This window comes from Camelus dromedarius, chromosome 9 (assembly GCF_036321535.1).
Source record: "Camelus dromedarius isolate mCamDro1 chromosome 9, mCamDro1.pat, whole genome shotgun sequence".
NCBI classification, from domain to species: domain Eukaryota; kingdom Metazoa; phylum Chordata; class Mammalia; order Artiodactyla; family Camelidae; genus Camelus; species Camelus dromedarius.
In genome coordinates this window covers 63764949-63790163 of record NC_087444.1, presented here as the reverse complement: position 1 = coordinate 63790163, position 25215 = coordinate 63764949, and the positions used below count along the sequence as shown (strand labels likewise).

Sequence of the window (25215 nt, the reverse complement as noted above, 5' to 3'; positions counted from 1 at the left end):
CTCCTTTGCTAATCCCTCTTATCTCTCCTAACTTCTAGACACTGGGTTCCCAGGGCTCAGTCCTGGGGTCTCTTCCCTTTTCTTTCTACTCTCACTCCCTTGGAGACTTCATCTAGTCTTGGCTTTACCTACTACCTATCTGATGACCCTCCAGTTTCTACCTGCAGCCTGGATTCCTTCCTGAGTTCCCCACTTGTGTACCGGCCTATCTGCCTGCTCTCCACCTCCACTTATATGTCTGACAGGCATCTCAGCTCGACATGTCCAAACCGGAGCTCCCAGCCTTCTGTATTTTGCTTTCCCTGCAACAGTCTTCCTCATCCCAGTAAAAGGCAACTCCATCTTTCCTTTGCTAAGGGCAAAAAAAAAAAAAAAAAAAAAAAAAAAAAAAAATCACCTTGAAATCACCCTAGACACCTTACTGTCTCTCATATCCCATATCTGAACAGGCAGTAGATCATATTGGCGCTTCTTTCAAATTATATCCAGAATCTGTCCACCTCTGACCATCTCCACTGTTTCTACCCTGCTCCAAGCCCCCTGCATCACTCCTCTGACCTATTCCAATAGCATCTAATCGGTCTCTCTGCTTCTCCCTTTGCCCTCTTCAGTCCATGCTACTCCTCTGATGATCACTCTGCAGTGGATGCTCATTCACCCTCATAAAAGCCCAAGTCCTAATAATGGCCCATAGGGTATCTTAGACAGAGATGCTGTAGAAGCTGATGCTGAGACAAGAGCTTGAGTACAAGTATGGGGAGAGAAACAGTGAAGTGAGACAGGGAAAGGAAGGAAGTCAATACAGGGTGTGTTAATAAGTGAGTTGCCACTATGGGCACGAGAGCTCTGTGATTCTGGGGACCACTGGAAGGTTAAATACAATTGTCAAATGCAAGAGGCAAGGCATCTGGGTATTTATTCACCAACTCCCTGTTGGTTGAAGTCTGCTTGCAGGCCTCTGGCCTGCCTTGCTGCACTTCTGTGGCCAGAAACGGGCCCCAGACAGACAGCTGCAGAGGCAGAAGGAAGCCATAGGGTCTGTGTACATCCAGTAGGCACTCAGTGCACAGGGGATATAGGTGGGGCCCTGGCAGCACTTTCTTCAAAAGCCCTACATGATCTGACTTCTGTCCTACCCCGGGTATCCCTGTGACCTCACCTCCTGCCACTCCTCACTCTCTTGCCTACTCTAGGTACATAAGCTTCCTTCTTGCTATTTCTTAAGCAAATCACACATGCTTCTACCACAGGGCCTTTGCACTTACAGCCACCTTGCCCAAAGTGCTCTTCCATCAGGTATCTGTGTGTCTCCTACCTTACCTTCTTTGGTGCTTTATCTAAATGTCACCAGCTCAGCAAGGCCTTCCTGGGAAAACAAATAGCACTCTCCAGCTAGGACAACCTAATGAGAGTTGAATAAAGTACTATTTACAAAGGTGTGGGCAGGGTATGGGGAAACCAGAAGGGGTGGTGAGTCCCCCTGGGGCTAGTAAAGGCAGCCATAGTTAACCAGCCCTAGGTCTGAAAGGGCAAGGAAAGGGAGGTGTTCTCTGAGCCTGGTGGGCTGTAAGGGAAGATTCCTGATAGGGGCTGAGACCTTTGGAGGAGGGATGAGGGATGCTGACCTCAGTGACATTCTGCTCTCCAGTCTCCTGAGAATGTTACCTATCAGTTATGACCAAAAGGAAGCCAGAGAGTAAGGAAATTCCTTTATGCTGTTGACAGATGTTCGCCACCAGGCACAGAGCAGGAAAAGAGGGGCAAATGGTAGATGTCCAGCACACTGACCGAAATGGCAATACACACACACCACCTAGCCTCTTCTCTGCTTTATTTTCCCCCTTAGTGCTAAGCACTGTCTAACCTATGATACATTTGGCTTCTTTATTTTGTTTACTCTTCATCTCACTCTACTGGAGCATAAACTCTACAAGGTCAGGGATTTTTGTCTTCTTCATTCACTACTGGATCCCAAAAGTACCTAAATTAGTGCCAGGCACGTAGCTTGTGTTCAATAAATAGTTTTTGAGTGGATCAGGTTGCTACCTAGCTGAGGCAGACAGAATGATGCCCCCAAATATGTCTGCATCCTAAACCTAGGAATCTGTGAATGTGGCAGATTACATGGCAAAGGGTTGCAGATGGAATTAAGGTTTATCAGTTGACCTTAAAATAGTGAGATTATCCTGGACTATCTGGGTGTGCCCAATGTAATCACAAGTCCAGAAGAGTCAGAGTCGGAAGCTTTTGGCTTTGAAGATGGAGCAAGGGGCCACGAGACAAAGAATGTGGGCAGCCTCTAGGATCTGGAAAAGGCAAGGAAACAGACTCTCCCCTAGAGCCACCAGAAAGGAATGCAGCTCTGCTGACACCTTGACTTTAACTTGGTGAGGCCCATTTTAGACTCCTGATCTCTAGAACTGTATGATGATAAATTTGTCTTGTTTTAAATCATTATGTAATATGTCACAGCAGTGATATGAAAGTAATACACTAGCTTCTAGGTTTTTTTTAGGTTTTTCTTTTTAGGTTTTTTTGTTTTTTCTTTTCTTTTTTTTTTTTTTTTTTGGAGAGGAAGGTAATTAGGTTTACTTAGTTATTTATTTATTTTTAGAGGGGGTGCTGGGGATTGAACCCAGGACCTTGTGCATGCTAAGCATGTGCTCTGCCACTTGAGTTATACCGCCCCCCTCTAGCCGCTGTTTGTAATGACAGGAGCACAGGCTCCTGAGCCAGTCGGGGCTGCTCTTCTGGCCTTTGTTAGCAGTGGGACCTTACACCTTTCCTTTTCTCTGTAAATAAGACTACTGGTTGTTCCTTCATCCCAGATGTGGTTTAAGGAGTTGGTAAGCTGATGCGTGAAAGGCACATGGCTCAGAGCTCTACTTGATCAAGGGCCCTGCAGGTGCCTGGCAGCCTGTAGACAATACATGTTTCTGGAAGGAGAAATACATTTCATCAAATGGTGTTCCATAATAGACTTCATCTTTCCTCTGGTTTTAGGACATTGAGGTTCCCCCCATTTATTCTTTTCTTTTCGTTCTTTCTTTGTTTCTTTTTTAATATGACTTTATTTTGCTTTGTTGTTTTTGCTTTTGGTTTCTTTTTTGTTTGTTTGTTTGGGGGGAGGTAATTAGGTTTATTTGTTTGTTTATTTTAACACAGTTACTGGGGATTGAACCCAGGACCTCGTGCATGCTAAGTGCGCTCACTACCACTGAGCTATATCCTCCCCCTCTCATTTTTATTTTTACTGTCATAAGTAATATTTGAGAATCTTTGTGCACAGCTTCTTTTGAAATCAGTCTTCTACTTCTTCAAAACAAGAGTCCTAGTTGGATGCAAGGCTGGTGTCACCACACACAGGCAGATGGCTGCCTTCAGTGCAGGGTGGCTCAGCTCAGCGGACAGCTAAGAAGCTCCCAGGACAGTGAGCCCCCTGGGGCTGGAAAGTGGGGAGGGGAGAGAAGGCAGACTAGAGGCCGTGTCTGAAGGCACTTTGATGAATTCCCTTCTTGGGCTGGGCTTCCACCAGATTCCTCCACCAGGCCAGGGCATGGGAAGTAGGGGAGGCCGAGGGAATGGAAAATGAAGAATGTGAGTGATGGTGCTGCAGTCCTCTGAGCTGTGATGCAAGAGAAGTGTCAGGGGCCAGTTTGGCAGCTCCAGGGGTGGTGCCAGCCATGGTAAGCGCAGCCAAATCACCTTCCTCCTGGAACATGTCCAGGATCGGCGCTCCTGAGGCTGCACACTCACTACCTGTGTAGGGTGGTGGGGGCTTCCCCAGATACCTGGGGAAGAGAGAGAGCCTGAGCTCTGAGCCGGCAGGGGATGGAGGGAGCGAGGAAGCCAGCCAGCCTTCTGCAGTACCAGACCAGCTTGTGGGAGGTATCCATTTGCCCACCTCTGTGCTGCTCACAGCTGGCGCCCCTAAAACCCAAAGGACCTGAATCTGCAACTCAGAGGGGGGGAAAGGGTTGTGAAGTGAAGCCAGCAGGAGAACAAAGGAGGCTTTGCCGGAAAGGGAGGCACCTTTGACTGAGGCCTCTAGGGCCTGGGGAAGTGACTCACAGGGCCCCCAGGATGGACCCACCCATGGGCGCTCTGTGGACTAAGAATGCAGCCCAGCTGCCCAAGCACAGGCCCCGTGGGGTGGGGAAGGGGTTGTCAGTCTTCTGAGTTAGTTGGGTGGGGCCTCCCCCTCTGATCCCCTCCTCCCCTCCCTCAGGATCTGGTCTGCATCCAGCCTCAGGGCCTGGGGGTGGCCTATGCTTGCTGGTACTGCCAGGTGGGGCTGTGGCCATGGCTTCCGCTTCTGCTGCCAGGGCTGCAGGCATGGTCCCCACTGCCCAGTCCTCACTCCCATTGGCCCAGCAGGGACCTGGGTCCCCCAACTCTCGGCAGAGCCACACTGCTGCTCTGCCAAAGACAGGCCGTCATTGCCACCCAAAGGTGGCAGTTTTGGCATTTGGCTCTATCGCAAGCTCCCTGGATGCCTGTGGTGAGAACTGGGAGAGCCCTGGCAGCGCACCCCGGCTTCTCCCGCAGTTGCACAATCTCCCCCAATTAAGCTCCTTATACTGCGTAGCAACCAGGGGAGAATTCCAGGACCTTGTACATACTCGTACAGATCTGCCTTTCTGCTGTTTGGCTGCAGGGAGAGGCGGGTCTCTGTGGGCCCCGAGAAACGGGGGTGTGTTCGCGTCCAAGAGGGCGTGGCCCGCGTCCGGAGTGGGAGCCACTGCCACGCCCTGCCGGTGCAGACTGCCCCAAACCGCAGCTTCCTCGGGAGCCCTGGACTGGGTCCAGGACACAGAGGAGGAAGCTCTGGTGACATTCTAGACATGGGCTTTAAGCAGCAGGCTTGGCCCCAAGCAGCTCAAGCCTGTGGCAGGTGGCGCATCTCCCGCCCCATCCAGCCAGGGATGTGGAGACCTGTGTTCTCCTGGGGGCAGGGCGGCATCGTCCCAGGAGCTTGGCTTGGGCGTCCTGGCCACTCCTCCCCGGCCCTGCCCCTGCTCTTTGAAGACTTTGTCGTGGTTTGTGCTGTCTGTGTGAGGAGGTCCTGGGAGTAGGGCCCTGGATGACCCAGCTATTGTCATCCCAGAGCCATGACTCTGGGTCAAGGAAGATTATTGTCCGGCTCTGCCGCCAGGCCAAGAGATGGCTGTCAGGACTGGCTGTTCTGTGTAATGGAAATAAAGACAAAAATCCAAATGCAGCTGACCTCCAGCCCTCTCCTTTGTGTTTCCTCTCGGGAGTGTGCCTGCCTCTGTCCCTGGATCTCTCATTAGAATTTCAGAGAAGCCTTGTTTGCTACTGGAGGTGCCAGTGCTGAGACTAGAGAGGATGTCAGCTCTGCTTGCAAATCAAAGAGTTTGGGGGTCATCTATGCACGAGGTCATGACAAAGTTGAAAACCGTAATATGGAAAGTTCTCTTCCAGATAACTTTACAGAGCCTCAAGTAAACAATTCTTGTGGATAAACCAACATCCTCTCTTAGCCTATGTGCTGTCTTGTCCTCCAAGCTTGGTAGTGGCTTGTATATGCGAGCTGTCAATCACTGGCACCCATGGGGTTGATAGGAAGATGAGGATCTTTGCAGTAAGTGGGGACCCTTTTGCTGACCGAGGTCTCTGCAGCCACATTAGCCCACTCTTAAAGTCCAAGTTATATGACCCTAAAATAGCACAAATACTGTCCAAGATTTGAGGGGTAGGAGGGTGAGACTGGAAATACAGGGAGCCTCTTCCCTGTATATAAACAATTACCAACAGGCAGCGATGCCTGGACAGACATCCCTGGGAGTGGCCCCCACTCACCATGGGTCAGGCAGGTGCCTTGTTTGTCCAGCTCCAGGGCTTGGGGGGAGAGAGCTGCCACCTGGTGTTCCCAAACAAGACCAGCTGGTGGGGCAGGGGTGGGGTTGGGGAGGCTTCCCGGGAGCTGGGCTCTCCCTTCCACAGAAAGGTCTCAGAGAAATACCCCTGGGCTTACTTAGGATGCAGAGGGCAGAGGCTGCGATCCAGGGAGAGTCCCTGGTTCCTTTTCTGACCCTCAGTCAACCCTCACTAGGTTGGGTTCCATTTGGGTCACCTTAGAAAACTCTGAAGATCCTGAGAGAATGTCACGGCTAGTCTTGCTCCTGGCAGGAAGCTGCCCTTAGCTGTCACCAATACCCTTTTCTTCTCTCGGTCCACAAAGGGCTACCTCTTGAGCCTCAACCTCCAGGTGGGGCAAGGCATCTCTCTACGTGGCGCTGCCTCCTTTGGGTGGGGTCGAGGTGAGCAGAAAGAGGGCCAGCCACGTCCTCATCACATTTGAGACAAGTCCAGCATTATGCGGTGACTTTAAGCTTTGTGGCTAAACACTGCCCACCTTAAAATCAACAGAAGTCATGGCCGTAAAAATTGTGGCATCACAGTTCCTATGTTAGCCTGGATGTTAGGCTCAAGGCCAGAAGCTGTGCTCTCTGGCCAACAGTCCCTCCAGCTCTGTCTAGAACTCCCCATTGGCTTGAACCAAGTGCCCACCTTGAACTGAAAATCCCCTGCAGCTCCTGTTTTGGTATGTTCCACCTTGTGATCTACTTAGAAGAAACTCCAAGCTTGTGTGTCCTTACAGTGTCCTCCAGGGCCACTGAAGCTGTTTTCCAGCCGCTGGAGAGTCAGGAGGGTGGACAGGGCCTGGTAGGATGGAGCCATTTGGTGCGTAGCATTCTCCAGAGAATGCAGGTCTGCTATCTTGCTCTTCCCTCGGTCAGAGGCTCAGTGGAGCCATTTCTCACATCCATGCTGCTCGGCTTCTCAAACGTATTAGTGGTTTGGTTTATATATACAGATGCACAGAATGAATATAGTGCAAGAGGGCCCAACCCTCCATGGTGTCTCCTCACCTAGATCAGGAAGGTTTGGTATCTGGGACTTGGGCTGCTCAAGGTCCTATTCAGTGGTCAAGCCAAGTCCCAGGGGTGAGGTGTGGTGGCTCCAGAGTCATCCAAGCCAGAGTACCTTCTTGTGGCTGCCTTGGTGGATTAGAAACAAAGCGCTAGAGTTGGGTGTATAATTTATAAAATATTCTTTATTTATGCTATGGAACACAGTCAAGTGGTAGCTTTAAAAAAAAAAACAAAACACTTTTTAAAAGATATTAGTGTGGTGACCCGGTTTTGGGCCCCGTGCGAGGACAGTGGCTGAAGCCATTTGCTTTGGCTTTGCCAAGGTCTCTCCCGCGCTGGGAGAGGTCTGGTGGGAAAGAGAGAAGCGTTGGTGCAGCTATCCGTCCACTTGCTTAGAACCAAGAATAACTTACGAAGAGCAGAATAACGTTTATACTGCTGGTATCTGATCAAAAGATTACTTACAATACAGTATATTCATTCCAGGATGTATAAAAATGTTTGTACGTACTGTTTATGGGGACTACCCTAGAATTTTAGCCTTACTATGGGAACATGGTATTTCTTTACAAATTTAGAAATTCCCTAGTTTATGTAGAAATCATACTTCCTGATTTTACTAAATTAGTAAAGAAATAATTAAGAGTAACATTCAGTAAGGTACTCTTTTTTTTTTTTTTTCTTAAGCACAATGGTTGAATCAAAAAAGATAGTTTGCTTGAAAACATTAGGGAGGCTCCACCAATCGGCAACCGCACTGGCTGTCATACTAGAAAAATCCATAAACCCACGAGGCACTGAGCTTTCACAAGACTTCCCTTCTCATCAACACAACCCTTTCTCCTCCTCTCAGATGTGAACCTCAGATGCCAAAATACCCGTGTGCCAGCTGTAGGCGTGTTGCTGAGCACAGAAGGCTGGCAAGTCTGTCCAGCAAATTTGAGAGTATGATGGGATGGTGTCTGCTTTGCGGCCTTGTGGCTATGCTCAGGTCCTCTGGGCAGGTGGAAGTGGCCCTTACCAGCACCGGAAATCATCCCCATTAGAGCATAAGGACTTTCAAGAAAAATACAAAAAAGGCTGATTAAAATTGGAGGCCTACGTGAGTACGTTCAAACGCCTTCCCTTGGAATGAGCCGCACTGAGGTCTTGTGCTGGGCTTGGGTGGGTTACAGGTCCCCTCTCTGGCCTGAGCCCTGGACTGCGACCTCCTCCTCCTGCTCCGTGGGCTCTAAAGAGGACCTCATCCTCCACCAAAAACCAGAGAAAGGGAAAGTCACAAACATTGAGGACTGGGTTCAAAAGCCCCTGAACACCTTCTGTCTGCCTTTCCCCAGCCTGCATCTGGTTAGGGGCCGTGAAGCAGAATTCAGAATCTGTGCTGCCCAGAGGGGGACGGTCACAAAGGTAAGGAAACACCCAAAGGCAATAAATAACAGCAAGCTCGGGACCCTCACCCCTGCCCCTCCCCCAGCTACCACTGCAGGTTCTTCCTCATTTGAGCTGAAGGAACCGAGGGAGGAATCCCACCCCAAACCTCCCTGCACAGCACCGAACGCTGGGACCTGGCTGCCGCTTCTGCACAGGATGGAGCCTCAGTCTTTCGCTTTATAGCATCATTTATGGCATGAACTAGGAACATGATGTGTTTACACAAACACACGACAATTGTACATCGGCATCTTTACAATATTAAAGGAGTCATATACAAGTCTACAGGCATCGTACATGGGGCAGTGCCGGCCAGATTGCCCCACCCGCCCAGCAGTTCTCTGTGGTTTCTCCACCCCAGGGAAAGAGCCATCTCAAGAGGGGAAGTGTGGCAAGGCAGGGGGTATCCATCTTTGGGCCTGTCTTCCAGGAGGCAGCAGGTCTGCAGGGACCTCTCTGGGACAGTCCTCGTTGGAATCCAGGTCAAGAGCCCAAGGTGTGACTGTGTCTGGGTCTTACTGGCAGGTCAGGGTAACAACAGTTTAATTAAAATTCAGTGTGCATATGAGTGTGGGAAAATCAGAACTGGGGACGGCTTCCTGAGCTGGGGACCCAGAGGATGCTGACAGATGGGCCCCTTCACCATGGGACCCATTCCTGAGGTAAGGATGCGGTGTGGCCCCATGGCTGGTCCCGATGGGGAGAGACTCCTCTGGGAGCCCAGGTGTGAGTACATACAGATAGGAATCTAAGATCCCTGGGCATTAGTAGGTCAGGTAACTCACAAGTGTGGCCTGTGCCCCAGGTGGCAGCAAAAGTAGGGTCTCAAACGGTTCCAGAGCCATCCATCCCCCATGCCAGCACCACCTCAATCCCTGCGGCCCCATCCCCCATGGGGGCCCAGCTTTAGCCCCTATGGCACTGCCATCCCCGCACCTGCACCTAGAGCAGGGACCAGAAGTCTCCAAGCCCCGCTCTGCAGGCACCTGGGCCCAAGTGCCCAGCAGCTCTGCCACCCATGCAGACATGCTGCGTGTTCAATTGAGCTGAGCACCAGATAAAGAAGCATTGGTCCTTGTCAGCCTCTCTGACTTGTGCACTTAGTTACTTCCGCCTTAAATACCGTAGAAAAATAAGCCATCTCTGACGCAAGGAGACCCAGTAGAGTCTGCGCACGTGCAGAAGGATGGGTGGCTCCTCTGGAGTGGGCCGGGGGGGTCTTCTGCTGACCTTGCCTCGGCAGGCGTGGAGCCTCAAGGATGCTGCACCAAGCTGGGGAGCCGAGGGGCCTGGACCACTGGTGGCGGAGTTCCCACCTCAGCATCTTTGGGTCACATCAACAGTCCTTCAGTGGGCATGCCTCCAGCATCCCACGTTCTGTTGCCATGACACACCTAGGGCCCTGGGGCTCTCTGGGCAGGCACTGAACCCTCCAGCCCCACCCTCAGTCTCACGCCCACTGCTAAGCAGGCATCGGCAGAACTCCCCAGCACTGTTTCCAGGTCCCTGGGGCGTGTCCCCAGGGCCAAGGGGCCTCAGGTGGGCACTGAGGCAGGGCCTAGTCCAGGGGCTCCTGCTTTATTCGGACAGCAGTCGGGGTGGGCTGCGGCCGCCGCTCCTCCCGGCAAAGCACATACTCGCTGAACTGGGAGGAGTCCACGCCACCCCCGCAGGACGCCGCCACGATGAAACCCCTCTGGAACAGCCTCTCCAGAACCTGCAGGGGAAGAAACAAGGGTCAGCGATGCCCTGCTGCAAGAGTCTGCCTGGCTTAGTCTGGTGGGCAGGTGGGTACCAGCCTGGATGAGCTGCCTTCTCCTGTTAAAATCTGTCTTGCTTACTGACAGAGGTCCCAGCAGAGCCACGAGTTGGCCGCCGCTGAAAGGACAGAAGCAGCCAGACCCTGGGGCCCCTCAAGTGACCAGACCTGGATGGGTGACCACTCTGCTGCCCTCAGGGGTCCACAGCCTTGATGCAAGAAGGCAGAGAGTGCCTTTGGGCCCCTCCTGTTTTCTGGTGTAACCTGTCCCTCTCTCCAGATGCACGGTCCCAGCCCCCCCCCCCCCCCACTGAGGACCCTGTAATAGAGACCCTGCCCCAAGCCTTGGGGCAGCCACCTGCTTCCCTGAGCTGTGAGTCCCAGATGGTTTGAGGCCTGGGGGCCCATCAGCTCGAGGGAGCTCAGCGTGGAGAGGAGTCCTCCTCTCTGAGTCTCTGCAGGTCTCTGTGTCCACATGGGTTTGTGCCTCTGTGGGGGTGGGGTCTGGTCACTGTGTCTGACACCGTGTCCTGCAACTAGCAAGTTCTGGTGGACAGCTTGTGGAATCTGTGCACGGGGAAACTTTCCCCCACAAAGTTTACTCTGCCCCAAGCCTGAAATAGGAGTCTGCTCTTAGGTCTGGGAGAGCAGGTGGAAAATGGGTCTCCATGCCATCTGGGGCTTCCCGACTCAGGCCCATCTGGGTAAGGCCAGTCCAGAAACGCTCTGGCAGCTGTTTGGGTGCGGGTAGCCCCAGGTCAGCAAGATGAGGAAAGGCCACCTCTATTCTCAGCCTCTGACCTGCCGCTCCTACTGCTTGGGTTTAATTTGAATCCAAAGTCAGACTGTGGGTGTCAAATGAAGCACACTTTGTTAAAAAGACTCTAGGCCATTTTTATAGAACATCCTTTTGGAAAAAAAAAAAGCACAGATCAATTTTTTTAAGTCCATCCCCCAGGCGCCATCATTTAATTATGAGCAGGACATAAATTATGCATCGACACACTGTTGCCTTTTCTGTAAGATGGCATAGAGGGCCTCGCCATTTCAGGGATGGGGCCTCTCCCTCCAACTCCCTCTGCTGCCTGAGGGCTTTGGGGAGGCAGGGGCGAGGCGGCAGGGGCGGGCCCTCACCTGCACCGAGTTGAGCCGGCAGTAGCCGTTGAGCGGGAAGCGGATGACGTGCGTGGGGTCCTGGTTCCAGCCGGCGTTGACCGAGTTGCACATGACGTCCCCGGTCTCGGGGAAGACCTCCTCGATGAGGGCCTTCTCGCCGCTGAGCGCGATCCGCTCACCCAGGTCCGGCGTGACGCGCACCACCAGGCAGTCGCAGGCCCGGCTGCGGCGCCGCTGCTCCTGCTCCTGCTGCCAGCGCTCCAGCTCGCGCACCATGGGCTGCAGCTGGTAGTACCGCGCCTCCTCGTACAGCAGGCTGAAGTCCTGTGGGCATGCGCGGACGGGTGCGGGGCGTGGGGGTCTGCCCTGCAAACTCCGCCCCCATCACAATTCCACTGGGACGGCAATCCTCCGCCACCCCAACACACACACACACCACCACTGTACCAATGGAAAAAATAAGGCTCTTGTGAAGGCGTGCAAACTCAAGGAGTCTCGCCTTCCCCCCAGGGCAGTGGCTGGTGTGCACCTGTGCCAGACCCCCTGAGCCCTTCCATCTGGACCCAAGCAATGGACGGTTGCTTCATCCCCCTGAAGCAGAGAGAAGCGTCTGGAAAGGCTGGGAAGCTAGACTGGAGGAGCCGCAGGCTGTGCCTTTTCCTAGGGACCTGCTGCTTTCTGAGAGGAGAAGCTGGGCTGGGCACAGGGCAGCCCTGTCCTCACCCACCCTGGAGGAGCTCACTACCCAGCAGGGAGGCACAACACTTTTTTTTGCCGGGGTTGGACTTTCGACACCATTATTTGAGACCTTTTCTGAGCCTCAGTTTCTTCGTCTATAAAATGGATGGAAACAACCAGCTCAGAGATGGGGTGAGGCTTAAAGGACAGGAAGATGGGCCCCTGCCCTAGCAGACAGTGTGAGGGGGTGTCTGGGGGGACACCCACCTCTCACCAGCAGCCCAGTCCTGGGCTGGCAGGCTCACACTAACCGTCCCTCAGGCCCTGATATCAGCCCCCTGCCCCGGTCAAACACAGGTCCACCCACACTGCCCCAGCTCTGGGTAGCCGAGAACCCATGATTTACGCCATTCAGCTCAAGTCCAGCTGGTGAGCCTGAGGACCCCTGGGGAGAAGCAAGAGACCCTCAAAGAAGACCCACCCCTCTGGCCCTAAGTCCTGCCGCCTGCTGACTGACCCTAGCTTTTGGGGCCACCCCTAGGGAAGCCTCCTTGGGCCTGTCACCAGTCAAGGACCCATCCGTCCCTCCACATGGGTTCCTCAGGGCCCCATGCTGGGCCTCTGCTCTCATCCACTTGAAGTTTTAAATATCTGCAAACCAGCAACCCCTACGTCTTTCCTCATAGTCCAGAACATTCCTCCGGAGGCCCCACCAGCTTTTCCACACAGGAGTGGGATGCAACACTCCCCTCAGCCTGTCCTACCCTGGGTCCCTACACATCCACTCAGGACTCAAGCTACAGCCGGAGGCACCCTCGAGAGCCCCCAACCCCAACCATTCACACACATGGCTTTTGCATCCTTTTCCTGAACATGAGTCTAATCCTCTGCAGATCTGATGGTCATTCCCCTGCTCACCACCCTTCCACTGCATTCAGGGTAAAATACCAAACGTGGAGCCGGCCGCCAAGGACACCGAACAGCAGCCTTCCTTCCTGCTCTTCCCTTCCCGGTTCATAAGGCCCCAGGCAGACACCTCCAGTTGTGGAATGTACAAGGCACCTTGCTGTCCCCACTTCCCACCCCCAGAAGCCTTCACACTTGTTTGTCCCCGATCCTCCATCACTAACCGGAGACACATCTTTCCTCCAAACCCCCTGGGGCCAGGTTCCCCATGGGTCACTCTCACAGAACCCTCTGCCTCTCTGAAGCGTTTGTCCCTGTGGGAGCCAAGTGTTTTTTGGTTCCATATCTATCTTCCTACTGGACTGTAACCATGATGGGGACAGGACCCCTGTCTGCCTCGTGTTTCATCGCATGTTCAGCCTGATTTCAGTTGCTGGCTCCCAGTATCTGAACTGAATGAAAGATAAAACAGCCCCAGGGCCATTGGGTCCTCTGGGTGCCAGAAGGAAGGACATTTGCTGGTTGGAGCTGGGGCTTAGCCTGGGCCTGGGGTTCCTGCCTCCTGGCTCCCTGTGCCGTGAGGGGCCCAGTACCAAGGCAGGACTCTAGGAAGCACGTCCGCTGCCCCATCCAGGCTCGCCTGGGGACCTGGGGGGAACCTTGTTTAAGGGTGTTTGGTTTGGATCAGGGTTTTCCCCTGCAAAGTGCCAAAAAGGAAAATTTGGGAACCTCTAACTCCAGCCCTTCAACACAACAAACATGAAACTGGGGTGAGCGCCACTGCCACTGCTTAATTGTTGTTACACCCTGATAAATAAGCTAAAAATGTGAGAAAACAAAATTAGTTTAGAAAAACTGATTTAGCCCTCGGCTTCATCGTTTAAGTTTTTACGGTTGCCATGACAACCGCGGGTCCATTTATTAAGTCACAGCGTCCCCTGTGTAATGCCACCGCACAGGCAGCGCAGGCGAGCCGCCGGCTGCGGACTTACCTTGAAGTCATCCGGGAGCAGCAGTTTCGACGTCCTCAGGAAGCTCAGGACATAGCGGAAAATCTCCCCATCCCGGTCGATGAAATAATGTTGCTTCAAACTGTCCAGGACGATGGGCTCGGTGCCGTTGAAGAGGCGGCTTATTCTGGGAGACATGGAGGGTGGGATGTCAGATGGAAAGGCCGGTCCACCTGCCCCGCCTGCAATCCGTAGGGCCCATCCTGCTGGAGGGGCAAGGGGCCTTACACAGGTGACCCTGAGATCACACCAGGCCTGAAAGGGATGTCTGCACACGCCAGGGGCAGCCAGGCCACCAGTGCAGCAACCAGCACATGCACACACCCCGCCTACCCTTACAAGCCACAGGCAGAGAGAGACACACCCAGCTGTACACACCCGCTGGCCGATGCAGGTTACAAGCTTGGAAGACTATAGTGAGACACAGCCACGCTGTCCCGTGCACACAAACCCTTGCCAGACAGACTCGCCTAGAAACTCCCACCGACAATCAGACACTCCAACACACAGCCACATGCCCAGTGAACCCATGTAGACCTGCCCAGATACTCTTGGGTCACATACAACCATCTCCCCCATCCCACGTGAACAAGCATTGGATGCAGGCACAGGGTCACAGGGTCCTCTCCTCTCGCAGCACACAAATCACAGGCAGACCCAGACCCATCCAGGTGACGGACACACCAGGCAACACGAGTCCACCAGAGGCCTGGCTGTGTACACTCGACAAACCCAGAGACAAACCACCCAGTCTCGCCTCGCACTCAGAGAGCCCTAGGGGAGAACAGAGGCAGACAGCAGGGGCAGCGTGTGTGTGCAGCCATATGCGCACACCCATGTGAACATGGGCACACATGCCGCACACGCGCATCCCTCAGTGTGTGCACACACACCAGTGTGGATGCACACAGAACAGTGCACACACATGCACGAATGTGGGCACACCTGGGAGTGGACTGGGAGGGGAGGCAGGTCGTAGCACCCCATCCTCTGAAGGGCAGTAGTTCACACAGAAATACACACCTGCAGGAAGCTCTTGGGGAGCCCCCGATACCTGGCTTTCTCCACTCCAGGAAGAAACCAGGTCTCAGAGCCAGGGCTGCAGCCTCCCCAGTGCCCAGGGCACAGGCTCTGGTTTGGCTAATTCCCCTGCAGACCTCCGGCCCAGGTGGGGAGTGACAGGATTTCCTCAAGAGGGGGACACTTTAGGGTCACACACAACCACCAAGTCATCAAGGACACCAAGGGAACAGAAGGGAGGTCAGCACCTCCCAACACGCTTCGGCAGGCAGGGCCCCATGGGCCTCCCCAGCGGGACCCTGCACAGCCTGGGAGAAGGGTCGCCCAGATCTGGGGCCCAGATCTTCCAGCCCAGCCTGCGCAAGCCGATGCTTAGTGCCCTCACTCACTCCCTGCCTGCACTGGCGAGGACCTCCCAGGAACACTCCCGCTCCCCTCTGCCAGCGCCCACTCCTCTGTCCACTCCAAGTCACTGCTCCTCTGGCCCTGCCACCACCACTGTGCACCAGGGCGACGAGCTGGGCGGAAGCTGATGGGTTACAGCACCCCCAGCCTCTCTCGGGGCTGCCTGTCGACACACCCTCCACACTGGGTACTGGCACACTCATGCATCGGCCGTCACGCTCTGCCCGGGTGTGGAGTGACTACCTGTTCTCACTCTGGGGACATGCCCCAGTAGCCCCGCAGAAAGGGCAAGGATGCCTCAGAGATGGGCATGAGCAGGTCAGAGCCTGCGGGGAGGGGCGGAGGCCCCAGCCTGTGGGACCAGTGCTGCAGGCACCCAGATACAACTCATCTCAGAGCTCCAAAGGCCCTGGAGCCCGATCAACCCCCCGGGCCTGGTGACGACAATCCTGGGGGACACAGTCTATTCCAGCTGTCAAACTCCCCAAGACAGAACCTCAGCGGAGCTTGGGCATTCAGATGTCAGGATAAGGGCCGCCCAGCTTCGCTGGAGACAGGTGGGCCTGAGCAAGGCTGCCAGGTGCCATGGGGCCGTCACCAGCTGACAGCTGAGGGCCCTACACGGCATCAGCAGGAAGAAGTAAGAGCCACATCCACAGGGTAAGTCAGCAAGTCTGAAGCCACAGATTCCCTGCAGAATTTTCTCCACCCTTCCTGGTGGAGCTCAAGCACTCTGGGCAGCAAGCAGAGTTCTAGGCCTGGCTGTGCTGCAAATCCCCGACATCAGGCTCTGAAGCTCCAGACCGTCCTCTCGGTCCAGAGGCCTGCCGGCCCCCCACATTCCAGGGCTGCCTGGTTCTATGCTGCCTTATCGGTCCAAGGCTAGAGTGTTCTCAACTTGCTTCATTTCAGGACAGGCTGGTTCTAGGTCTTTCCAGGGTTCCGTGTCTCTTCACAGACTAAGGCCTTTCACGCCCTCGGGCTCTGAGGCTATCAAAGATGTGAGCAGCTGGAGGGAAGGTGAGGACAGTCACCACAAAGGGACCTCCCAATTCTTGTGCGATCTCTTAAGAGTCAGTCTCCACCCCAGGCCACCCTCTGAGGGAGGCTGCAGGTTTGGGATGTCAACTTTAGAAGTCTTCCATGGAAGAAGCTGGCCAGTTCTTACCGCAGGTGTCTTCTTTTTCTTTTCTTCCTTTTTAAGCTTTGGGGCCAATTTCCTGGCTGCTTCAATGGAAGGTTTTATTAGTCCTGAAGCTCCTAGACATCTTAATTTGTTGCTTGTACAGAGGGGACGGACGCCAGTGTGGGGCTGTGATGGCAGCAGTTAAATGACATCCAGCAAGTGAGGTGGCAGACCCAGGGAGGCCACTGCCAGCCCCGGGCAGCCGTGCTGTTCCAGGGCCGCCCAGCAGCGGCACCCCCTGGAGCTGCCTGCATCGGAGCCACGCTGCCCTGCCAAGAACCCGAAGCCCAGACACAGCTCTGCAGGCACAGGGACCCAAGGGCGTGGGGACATGAGCCCCCGGGTCTCACAGCACTGCCCAGCGTGGGACTGCTGACATCTCAAATCCCCCAGGTGACCTTGACATACTTAATTCTCCATCTCCAGGTGACTCATGTATCAGTGACACTGGATGAGGGGTTGATCTTTGTTTCTAGAATTACTAAAAAAGTTTTTTTTAATTTTAATGATTCACTCAAAGAAGGACAAGAGAGACCCGAGGGGCACTTGCCAGCCCAGCTGCCCAACTCACTACTCAGGCCTGGCTTGACCCACTGTCCTGACTGTCCTCCTGGTCACATCATCCCCCTGGCCTCCAGGCTGAAGCTTCAGGCCTGGGAAGCAGCTCTCCTGTGAGCTGGAAGCCATCCAGGCAGAACAACAGATTCATCTCAAGGCCCAGCCCCGGGAAAGAATGCAGACCGCCACCCCCTCTGGGCACATCCTGCCGGGGGAGGGTCCCACATGCCAGGTCATGGGGCCACCAGAGGCCTCAGCTCCCTGGCCAGAGGGCCTGCCCCACGGCAGAGCAGGAGGATGGGTGAGGGTGGGCTGCCCTGTGGGTCTGGGAGGGGAGGGCCGCCCCCTGCCTGCCCTGCTCCAGGCAGCAGCCTGGAGACAGAATGAGGAGGCCCTTCCCCGCAGGCCTGGGCTGTGATGACTCCAGGAAGGCAAGTGTCTGATTTCAGGAAACACTCTTCAGAGAGGTTGTGGGCAAGGGTTTTATGAATTTCACTCGCAAACGTCGTCAACCGATTAAGAGATGATCTATCTCAAACAACGAAGGAATGCCGCAGAAGGCAAAATTGAAATTAAATAAGCAGAATCCATCTCCCATCCTAGACAGGGTTCTGCCAGCCAGCAAGTGACAGGCCGACGCGGCTGACGTGGCCTCCTGACTGCTACACCCCCCGGAGGCCCCCAGGCCACAAGTGCCCCGGGCCTAGCCTGTCGGGCTGAGGGAATAAAGCTCCAACCGCCAACCAGTGCCCAACTCCCCAAATTCTGAACCAGATGCTGCATCTGCCTCCAGCGGTCCCTCCTCCAGGGAGCCCTCCGCCTCCCTGGAGGGCACCACCCTGGCCGCCAATGAGCTCCCAAAGCAGCCACCACCACACACTATGAGTCCATGCTCTGAGCAACCACACCAGCAAACAAGACAGCCAGATCAGAAAGCTTCCCAGAGAGGCTCCCTCAGTATCTGGGGGATTAATTAACTCCTCTTTTTATTTTAAATGTCTAAAACAGGAGGTGATGCCCTGCAGCCTTGGCCCTCCTACTGCCAGCCCTTGGCAGTACCTCGCTCAACCAAGAGCACTAAGCAATCATGGGCTCAGCAAGCAGCACACTGCATCACCTCCAGGAGATGCTCAGAGACCCATCCCACCTCCGGTCAGCCCTGGTGCTACATGCCAGTGGGGAAACCAGGTCTGCCCCTAGGAGAGAAACGCTGGAGAGGCCAAAGCAGGAGAGGCACTAGTGCCGGCGCCTCCCACAGACGGGCCCCGGAGTCAGGAGCACCAGGGAGCTCGGCAGAGTGTAAAGCTCCCTGTAGGGAGGGTCCTGCTCAGAGACGCTTTGCCCGCTAATGGCGGGATGAGGCTCATGCTTATCCAGAGCTGTGTGTATCCCGGAACATCCTGGGATTCCTAGCCAGTCACTGCAACCCCCGCCTCCCCTGGGAGCCTGCTGCTGGCCCTTAGGGTCTGCAGTGGCCACCCAAAGATGACAAATCGCAGCTCCCCTCCATCCTTCCCCTTACGTACTTTCCCAAGTGTTAGACTAGGAAACAGGATTAAAGATTTCTCCCCAACACGACTCGGGGAAGCACATAGCATTGCTCACAAATGATCCCCTGCAGAGGCCAGGCCTGAGTCTCGCTCCAGGGGAACCTGAAGGTACATGAGATTCCCCAGCCAGCTGCTGGCCAGTTTCAGGTGGGGCTCGCTCTGAAAAGGGGCCTCTGCCAGTGGGCCAGGAGCTCTACCTATGCCTAGCGCAACCAATGCCACCACCTCGGGGTCACGAGTTCCTGTGCAAAGCAGCCTTCAACAGGCAGACTTGGCCCCCTAAACTCTGATTGCCCAGGTCTGGGAGCAGGTGGAGAGCCCCGCATGTCGGCTGGCAGCAGGCTGTGGATGCTGCCTGTCACCCCAGCCCACCCCAGTGCTCCGAGGGGCTTGGCTCTTACCTGGAGTCAGGGTACTTGGTGAGCGTGGCCAGGCTGCTGGTGTACATGTGACCGCCCACGTCTATGTGCACAGGTGCGTTGGACTTAGTGAGCTGGGCGGGCAGTGGGATCCCCTGGGCGGCCAGGGGAGACACAGGCGACCGGGTGAGAGACAACCGGGACATGCTTCCTCCCTCCTGGAGGTGGAAACAAGGCAAAAACAAGGGTTTCTCCACGACAGAGCTAGGGACTCCCCTTTATTGCCACTGTGATCACAGATCTAATCAGATCACTTCTGCCTGTGCCTGATCACATATTCAGCTGACAAATTATGGCCACCACTGTAATTAAGTGTATTTGCATCATTTTCTTCCAAGTACCAGAGGGAACAAGGAAGATGCTTATTAGCAATAAGAAATCAAGAAAAAAAAATTTTTCAAGGTGTCAGCCTCCAGGGGCATAAAACAAACTGCAAAATTCTAATTAAAGGTCGCGGGCTTATGTGTTAGATGTGAAATATCCCCTGACAAACGAATCACCAATTTGTGAATTGGGATTCAGGGGTTTTTGCAAGTTTGTCTCAGTAACGAGACACCTCTAAATTAGTGACTTCCTCAGCACCTAAGGCGTTGAGTTTTATACATGTAGTAAATTTCACATCAAATTAAGAGCATTTTTGTTTCAAAAAAAAAATACATAATCATACAGCCAGTCAACAGCCGTCTCTCGAAGGCCACAGCTGCGGCTGCGAGGAAGGGCAGCCAGTGAGCAGGCGCTCAGGAAGCAGGCAAAGAAGGGCACACCAGCCCCTGACCCAGCCCACCCTGCTGGCTCTCACCGCGGTGCCAGTGCTGCCGTGGGTGTGAAGTGAGGACCCGCTCGGCCGCTCCTTGCGGTGAGGCATCTAGGCTTCCATCTCTGCCCAGAGTATCTGTGGGAAGCACAGGAAAAACCAGACAGGACTTACTCCTCAGTAGTGATGGACGCCGTTATCTCCCAGAGAGTCAAAGATGCTCACAATCGACCTTTCTGCACATGCTTTCTGGGACCCCATGCCCTACCACACAGCCCTCTCCAGATTCGCACCCCCCCCCGCCACTAGCCCGTCCCCCTACCCCAAAGTAAAAGCCCCCCAAAGCCTCCGGGCGATAGATTACTTACACACACACATACATGCATGTAACGCACACACACTCACACACGTGTTTCCAGGGCAGCTCCACGCCTGTTAATTCAGCTAATGACAGTACTGAAACATATGCTCACCATTATTGCCCCAAAATGTTTCAGAACAAATCAGATTTTCTTGGTATTTTGGTTTAGAGCCATTTTACCAAGCGTGTCTCCTTGCTTCAGCAGAGAACACTGGGGACCACATTTCAGAGAGGATCCCCCACCCTCTATGGGCTGGGGAGCCCCAGGACCTCTCTGAACACTGTCTCTGCGATGTTTCAGGGGTAGCGTGTAACTGGCCAGACACAGAGACGCCTCTTCCAGCAGAAGCCAGAGCACAGGGAAGAGTGAAAGTCACTGAGGAAGCCACCGCTCCCCTGTGGCTCCTTTGGGAGGAAAACTTGTCTTTGTTTGCCCAGCCTGTACCTCTGCAGTTTCTCCTCAGGCCCCCCAGAATGGTCTTGTTGATGCCTAATGTATTCCAGATCCCTTTGGGATCACACCCCCAAGGCATTAGTGAGCTGGCCAGGAGGCAGCAGCCAGCTAATGAACCCTTTCTCCTGCTCCTCCCCAGTAACTCGGCGACTCTCTGTGCCACAAACACCTGAAATAAGATTGTCCCACAGTTTCTAGAAGCTGCCTGAGGATGCTCTGCAGGTCCTATGCAGAGAGCTGGAGAAGAGCAGGTCTAAGCAGCCCCTTCCGCTGACTTGGGGCTGTCTCATGGGGCTGGGGGAGGTTTGCACAGGCCAATAGCATCCCCTCCCCACTCCCCCACTGTCTTCCACACGGCGAACCTGGACTTATCTCTTGCAGGTTTACCCCCAACCTCCCTCAAGGATTGACTTTGTGCCTTGAAATTCAACATCCAATTCTAAAACCTGGACCAAGGTCCAATGAGAATTAAATCCTGCCAGTTTAAGTCAGGTCACTCTCCTAGCATCTGGTCTGCCCTCGGTGTCCTGACAAGTTCTCTGACAGGAAACTGGGGTGGGGGCTGCTATTAGCAGACAGTGTGGGGTCCCCAACAAGCTCAAAAAAGAAAACCAGGTCACTTATCTCAAGGAAGTTCTGAGCAACCAAAATATATCTCAGGAATAGGTTATCCTGTCCGGGGAGGCAATGCTGGGGGAGGAGTCAGAAGGAAAGCCACACTGAGGATAAACTGTGCTGGAAGAAATTCCGATGGAAATTCTATCAAAGCGGACTGCACAATGTTTTCCCTACTATCCGGACACTACTCAGGAGTGACATTTAACACCCAGTACCCATCACAACAGCTGCTCCATCCTGTTCTCACCCAGCCGCTTTTCCATTGCAAGCCCAACCGAGGTTCACGGCAAACCAGAAACTCACCATTGGAAGCCCCAGGCTGTACGCCTTGACTCGAACCTCCACTGCTTTCTCCGACAAACGCATCTGTGCTGGACAACGACCCTTTCCCAGAGACCACTGCTGAGGTCAGAAGCATAAAGTGGGTGCGGGAAGAGACACAAGTTCATTCCGTCAACACCAGCATCAAACCCACCACCCCAACCCCAGCGCGCCACCGCCCTCCCGAGGCTTGGCCAAACCGCCTGTTGCGGGGGCCTCGGCGGTAGTGTACTCCACCGCCCACGGGTTTCCAGACTGGCTGGGTACTGACCCGCTTCTCCAAGCTGCGGCGGGAGCCCCGGGTCCCGTGCCCGCCCGCCGCCGAGCCCCGCCCGCCCGAGCAGAGGGAAGCGAGCAGAATGCCACGCTCATTTACACACAAAATGATTTTGTGTCCCATTGTGCTCGCAGTTGTTCAGCTCTCTGGGGGTGATTAAACTGGCTGAGCTGCGGCAGCTTGAGACGATTTCACTAAATCGCTTCTTCGTGAAGTCGCTTCTTTGCTAAGCTGTTATTTTAACCATAAAAGGTAAACAGAAGGCGCCTCGAGAGCTCCCTTCAGCTCTGCGCCCCGGGCGCCAGGGGCCTGCAGAACTGTCCAGGGGGTGGGCCAGGAGGAAGGCGGGCGGGCCACCTGGCGCGCGCCAGCCCAGCCACGGAGCCCGCCAGCCGATGTGAACTTCGGGGCGGCGGGAGCTTGCTGGGCCCAGGCCGGCGGCGCCGCGGGGCGGGGGTGGCCGCGCAACCCAAAGCGCCTGGAAGGACCGGGAGGGGTGTGCGGCAGGGGCGGGGCGGAGGACAAAGTTAAATCAAGAGGCAGACACTTAGAGACCACAGATGGGAAGCTCGCCTAATTAAGGACGTAAAAGCGCTTTTGTTCTCAAAGTTTATTGTTGCCGGGATTTAAAAAAAATTAATTGAAACTAATGCTGTTATTCACTCGTGCAGTTAAATTCCTTCATGCACATTTGAGACAAGGAGTGAAAACTTAAAGCTTATCTTTCTGCAGTCAGGGGTGGGGGACGCGGGAGGACGGAAACACGCTCCAGCTACGGGGGAGGGGGGCTGTTTGCGAGTCTGTGCCGGTGCGCGCGTCCAGATCAGGGGATATCGGAGGGCAGCGGGGACCCCGAGGCGGCGATCGCGTCTCCGAGCGGCCCGCCTGGGGCTCCAGACCCCGCGCGCTTGGGACGACCACCAGCGCGCCAGCCCCTCCCGCTCCGTTTCGGACTCGCGGGTGGGCGTCAGAGGACGCACATCTGTCCCGTTGGAGACTTTTTCTCTCTCCGATTTGGACATCAAGCTGGGCCCAGTCAGCCCAAAGCCCCAGCTCCGTGAGCCGGGTTCTGACCCCGGAAACTCACCGAGCCTGCAGGGCGCTCGGCCCTGCACTGAGGCCCGAGTGCCAGGACCTGAACACCCCCCACCCCCACCCCGCCCCACGCGGCAGGAAGCTCGGTGCCTGCCCGCGTGGGTAGGGTCCACCCGGGGCCAGGGCCTGCCCACGTGGGCAATCCCCCCCTCCCACGCCAGGCCTTTGTGCTAGGTGCCCCCGCGCCGCCAGTCCCCGCCGCCCTGCACCGGGACAAAGCAGCCGCCCCCGCCCAGGTCCGAATCCCGGCTGGGCGACTTTCCGGGTATCGCAGCCACTTTAGGGACAGGGGTAAGAGTCGCTGAACGGTGGCCGTCCGCGCGGGGCTTACCTTGGAGCGGGAGCGGCGGAGCGGGCTCCGGCGCAGCCCCCGCCCCCCGCAGCCGCCGATCTCGGGCGCCGGGCGCAGCCTCGCCGCCTGTGCTCGCTGCGCGGGTCGCTCCGGTCTCGTCCTGGAGTTACTTTCTCTCTCGCCCCCAACCCTCCCCCCACCCACCCCTCCCGCCCCGGCCCCCGCTTCGCGCGGCCCCTCGCGGCGCGGCGCGCCGGGGCCTCCCCTCCCCGCCCTCCCCTCGCCTCCTCCCCTCCTCGCGGCCGCCGCCGCCGCCTCCTCTTCGCGCCGCTCTCCGGCTGCCCTCCCGCCGCTCCCACCTCCTCTCCTCCCTCCTCTCTCTCCAGCGGCCTTCCCCGATTGCTGGCGAGAAAACCAGCCCCCCACCTCAGCCGGTAGCCCGCGCCCCGACGCGGCTGAGCCCGGACGCAAAGGGCAGCGATCCGGCTCCAAATTACCCAGCGCGGCGAGCGCGAGCGGGAGCGCGCGGCGACTCCTGGCTCGGGGCTCAGCTGCGCCGCGGGGCAGAGGATTAGAGTCGCAATTAGCTCCGCGCGCCCGCGCCTGCCGCGCTCGGCGACAAAAATGCGCCGTTTCCCCTCCTTTAGCCGGCCGATCACCACCCGCCTCCCTCGGAGCCCGCGCCTTCCCGCCGGGGCCTCCGTCAGGACCCTCCCGGGAGCGTTGCGCCCAGGCCCCCGCGCCCCCCGCCCCCCGCCGGCCAGCCACGCGGCGCCCGGGCCTCCTCCGGGCTCGGGAGGGGGCGGGGGAGAAGCTGATTTTAATCATTGTCATTTCATCTGATGTAATATTTCCCCGGGCGCTTTCAGCTGGGCATAAATTTTCGGCTCCCAAATAAGTAACACAGGGCACGTTTCTCACATTTCTTGACTCCTCGGTTACAAAGAGGAGAGCAGCCGCCGCCGCGGCGCCCGAGGGTAGGGGCGGGACTAGGGAAGAAACTGGGCTGCGAGTCGGCCCGGGCTGGAGCGGAGCCGGGGCCCAGGGCCGCCCCTCCCCCTCTGTGGCCTTCCTCCCCGGGTCTCTGCCCCGACTGCCCCTCTACCGGGGAGCAGCGCCGCCCGTGACGTCTGCGGACACGCGGTCGGCCACCGCGGGGGAGGGGCACGCAGGGGGCACCGGGCCAGCCGCCCGCGGCCAGACGCGCCATTTCCTTTAAGCGCGCGGCGCGATGGAGACTTCTACCGCCAAGACTCCCCACGGCGCCGAGGCTCACGCCTGGGGCGTCCCCCCTCGCCCCCTTGTCGGCTGTCCCTTCCTCCTCCTCTCCCACCTCCTCCTCCCCTTCCTTTTTCTCCTCTTTCCCTTGCGCCCCGCCCGCCCTCCTCCTCCTCCTGGACCATTTCCCGGCTCCTAGGAAACGGAGCGCAGAGCCTCTAGTGCAGTGCGCCCGGCCTGCACTGCGCCCCCGTCCGGCTCCGGGAACGCCGGGGCCAGAGCCAGGCTCGAGCTGGAGGGCCGGTGCGCTCTGGCCGGGAGCGGCACCGGGGCCCCCACCCCGCGCTCCAGCCGGACCTGGGCGCCCTCTAGCGGCCTCACTCACAGGGGCCGCTCGGGAGAGGGGGCGGGGGGGGGAGGGGCGGCGGGCGCTGGTGGGAGGAGGAACGGGTTGGGGGCCTGCCTCCCTTGACCAGTGGACGTCGCGCGTGGCAAGAGGCCCGGACCTCGCTTCTGTTAACTTCTCCACGCAGGAATAAACAGAAACTTTCCTCCTAAGGGAAGGTTTTATTTATTTATTTATTTTAGAGCTTGAACTACAGGAGAAGGGGGAAATTTTCTCATTAAAGTTACATCCCTGCAGTTAGTTCAATTACTTGATATATGCAGAAGATGTTGTAAATTTATAGATTTAAATAGCTTACAAAGACGCCGCAGGCCCCATCAGTTAATTTCCTTAATTTATGGATTTTTAGCTGCTCCTAGAACTGAAAGGGGCCCTGGAAGTAGGTCAGGGATCTGTACGGCGGCTCCAGCACGGCCCACGGCTGCCCATTCTGCTCCGCATGCCCTGGCGCCCCCCAGGGCTTCTGGCTCTCAGCTCAGGCC

The 25215-nt window shown here is 56.0% G+C and overlaps 1 protein-coding gene across 3 annotated transcripts; it reads right to left on the bottom strand.

Annotated features, from left to right (window-relative positions):
* Positions 1-7061: 7061 nt before the first annotated feature.
* KCTD15 (potassium channel tetramerization domain containing 15) lies at positions 7062-23292 on the bottom strand. 3 transcript variants are annotated; one of them, XM_031458584.2, is made up of 7 exons: positions 23149-23292; positions 21428-21523; positions 19737-19829; positions 18920-19095; positions 13782-13926; positions 11224-11529; positions 7062-10047 (listed from the first exon to the last, which is right to left on the bottom strand). In XM_031458584.2, exons 3-7 carry the CDS (start codon positions 19800-19802, stop codon positions 9889-9891), a joined length of 852 nt encoding a protein of 283 aa, XP_031314444.1. In that variant the 5' UTR covers positions 19803-19829; positions 21428-21523; positions 23149-23292; the 3' UTR covers positions 7062-9888. The 3 variants fall into 3 exon arrangements, with proteins under 3 accessions (XP_031314444.1, XP_031314443.1, XP_064345283.1); XM_031458583.2 differs by having other exon boundaries at positions 21428-21526; positions 23149-23281; XM_064489213.1 differs by lacking the exon at positions 23149-23292 and having other exon boundaries at positions 21428-21605.
* Positions 23293-25215: the final 1923 nt, after the last annotated feature.